The sequence below is a fragment of the Arachis ipaensis genome, chromosome B01, assembly GCF_000816755.2.
Source record: "Arachis ipaensis cultivar K30076 chromosome B01, Araip1.1, whole genome shotgun sequence".
In the NCBI taxonomy this organism is placed as follows: Eukaryota; Viridiplantae; Streptophyta; class Magnoliopsida; order Fabales; family Fabaceae; genus Arachis; species Arachis ipaensis.
The window spans coordinates 117118024-117121771 of record NC_029785.2 but is presented as its reverse complement, the minus strand read 5'-3'; the positions used below and the strand labels follow the sequence as shown (position 1 = coordinate 117121771).

The 3748-nt window shown below is 31.3% G+C and overlaps 1 protein-coding gene across 1 annotated transcript; it reads right to left on the bottom strand.

The window, feature by feature from the left end:
- LOC107611489 (ethylene-responsive transcription factor LEP-like) lies at positions 2718–3488 on the bottom strand. Its single transcript, XM_016313409.1, has one exon. The coding sequence runs from the start codon at positions 3486–3488 to the stop codon at positions 2718–2720; it is 771 nt and encodes a 256-aa protein (XP_016168895.1).

Genomic DNA, 3748 nt, shown 5'->3' with positions numbered 1-3748 from the left:
CACATAAACTTCTAGCCACAAATGTAACGACCCAATTTCTGGTACGTCATGATCATACTAGAAACTGAGCGCTACTAACTTGTCTTTCTAATTATTATCTATTATTTATTGGAGAGTGCTAGGGGGACAATGAAAATTTTGAACAACATGAACAACCACCAATCAAATGAAAATACACTATATATCCTAATTTAATGCTACTAATTAAATTTACTCTTTTAACCTTATTAATTCACATTGTTTACACATTGTTCAAAAATTTTGTTGGTTACCTATACTTTTCCTTATTTATTATATGAGCCTGATTCGTTGTTAAAGGCGTAGTTATTTTTCGAAGTACTTTTTTTTGAAAACGTTTGGATTAATAAACAGAATCATTCATAATCAGTTCACAAATAATAATAGATAAAACAGTTATAAACAACCACACATAAATATATTTCAAGCAATTGACAATATTCGGTGATCCAACTTTTATTAGAATAAAGATCTCGTGTACTCTAAAAACGGGTTGTTACATTCTATCCTTCTAAAAAAAAATTTTGCCCTCAAAATTTCAGCCACGTGCAGAATCCATCTTCAGGCAGTCTATTTCCTTCAAGCCATCCTGACGAAGATATCAGTTCGTTCCTTACAGCATCTAAATATCACATAGCCATAGCCATGGAGATCATGACAGCTATAAGAATAGTTATGCCTCGCACGAATTCGTCGTTCGGAACTCGATTAAACCATGCCTATTCACAGTCATTGAGGTCTTATCCGCACCAAACAATCAATATTAAGGTGATCAGTCTTAATATCTCAAGTTAGGCACGAACATTTTCAAAATGAGCACTTATAGACATTCATGCCAAATGTATCTTGAAGATACCCTAACAGCATGAGACACACAAGCAGAGTATGCAATGAAGCATAATTAGTCCACTCCCCAGGCTCTACTGGAACGAACTGCTCTGATACCAAATTGTAACAACTCAATTTCTAGTACGTCATGATCATACTAGAAACTGAGCGCTACCAACTTGTCTTCCTAATTATTATCTATTATTTATTATATGAGCTTGATTCGTTGTTAAAGGCGTAGTTATTTTTCGAAGTACTTTTTTTTTTTTGAAAACGTTTGGATTAATAAACAGAATCATTTATAATCAGTTCACAAATAATAACAGATAAAACAGTTATAAACAACCACACATAAATATATCTCAAGTAATTGACAATATTCGATAATCCAGCTTTTATTAGAATAAAGTCTCGTGTACTCTAAAAACGGGATTGTTACAACAAAATAAAATACAAAAAATTTGCTACACAAAGTCACAAATAACAAAAAATTTGTAAAAGAAATAACTCAACCTAATATATATTCCAAAAAATAAATACATAATTATATTTTAATAAACACCAAAATATAAAAAGTAACATATTTTTTTCCTATGTGTTCCTTTAATTTGTGGTTCTCTTTCAATATTTATGTGTTTATCATAATTAAAAAAGGAGAAAAAATATGACACATAAATTATGTGTTTTTTCATCTACAGTTTTTTGTGTTTTTCTTCAAAAAATTTTACATTTTCTTTAAATGTTTCTTGTCAGAAATTTTTTCCTTAAGATTTAAAAAAAATGAAAAATATACAAATTTTAGTAACAAAAATTAGAAAAATTTCATTAACATGAAATACATAAATTATTAACTACTACAAAATAAAAACTGTTATTATAAAAACAAAGAAATTTCGTAAAAAAAGAAACTTAACCTGATATAATATATCCTACCAAAACTAAACATAAAATTATATTTTAATAAATACATAAATCCAATTTTTTTGTGTATTTTTATAATATTTCTCTTCCAAATTAAAATTTCTGTGTTCAATATAAAAAGTTTGTGTTTATTGTCAAAGAGAAAAAACAAAAGAAAAATGATAAATATCAGATAATTTCTGTGTTTTTGGTTATAAGAAAATTTGTCTTTAAAATTTTGAAATTTATGCATTTTCTTTATGAAGATTTGGATGTGCTGCAAAATATATATATTACGTAAGTTATAAATATAAAGGCATGAAATATTCTTAATCACTGCAAGTTTACAAGAGATCAGATGACCATATAAGAAAATAAATAACATGAACAATGAAAATGCATGGATGAAAATTTTTCAAAAGATTAATGATATGATTGAATGGTGACATAGGAAAAAGAAAGGAGAACGAGGAAATTGTGTGACAATTGGATTAATTGTAGTTATCATGGGATTTGATATTATTAGCTAAAAATATTATAAAAGAAAATAAAAATTTCAAAATATACATAATATTTTTTTTTTTTTTACGAAGAAAACTAAAAACTTCAACTAATGACAAAACTGATAACCGAAACAAAACAAAACAAAAAGTTAAACCTATACTGAATGGCGAAATTTAGGGTTCAGACTAAACGTAACGACAGCTAGCACTGACAAAATATAATCACCAAACATTAATTTCATAAGTTAGCTAGATGTGCTTAGTGGCATACATACATACTACATACAGAGAAATTAAAGTATCACAGCATATATTACATGCATGAATGTAACATACAAACTTGTGGCTACGTATACTCTACTAATTAATGATACATACTGGCTAACCTTGAATCCAAAAGGTAAAAATAATACAGAGAGTAGAGAGAACAATGGGAACCAAATTAAAGCAAATTAAAAAAGATTACTTTTATTTGAACGCATCAACACTGGTATTACTTTCATCCATCCAGAATGCCGCAAGAAGATCCTCCTCATCATGAGGATGATGATTATGAATCTCAGGGCACTGAAACACACTTCCTTCTTCCATCAAATGACCATTGTCAACCATATTAGTACTACTAAAGTTATTATTCTTATTATTAAAATCACCATCAAAATCAGTTTGCATGGGAAAATGACCAAAAAGGACACCCGAGTTATTATAATTACCGTTCCTCATAATCTCGTGAGAGAACACTGTCTCTGTTAATCTGCAGTTATTGTTGTTGTTGCTGCTGCTTATTCCGTTCAGCAACAACTGATCGTAGAGTTGCTGAGCGGAAAAGACCAAAGAGGGGTTGGAGGAGGAGTTGATGAAGTCCAGAAGAAATCGGAGAAGAAGTATGTTGGAGGAGGAAGAAAAAGACAAAAAAGGGTTAGGGTTTTCGAGGTCGTTGTTGTTATTAGTAGGGTAATCGAGGAAATTGGTCCAGGCCTTATGGCCGCGAAGGGCTCGGGCGGCGGCATCGTAGGCACGAGCAGCTTCCTCCGGTGTGGTGTAGGTGCCGAGCCACCGCTGCTTCTTGGACTGAGGGTCTCTTATCTCCGCCGTGTAACGGCCTGACTGCCTCTGCCTCACGCCACGGTACTTTGTTCGGTTGCCATTGTTATTCACTCCTTCTTGCTTGTGGTGGTTGGCGGTGGTGGAGGAGTTATTTTTCAAGTGGCTGGACTGATTCTCCGGTGGCTTCTCCATGTGTCTCTGTCATATTATTATAACATATGAATTATTGAAATTGACTTAGAAAAATGAAGAGACAAGAATCGAATGAATGAATGAATAATAATAAATTTCTTATTATATCATATGTGTATATTTAGATAGATATTATTTTCACGTATGTATATAAAAAGTGAAAGCTTAGTGATAGAGAGGAATTGTAACAGACAAACCAGAGAATAAGTTATTTACGATGGTGATGTCTTTACCCTACCTTCAACAAACTCAAGGTACCG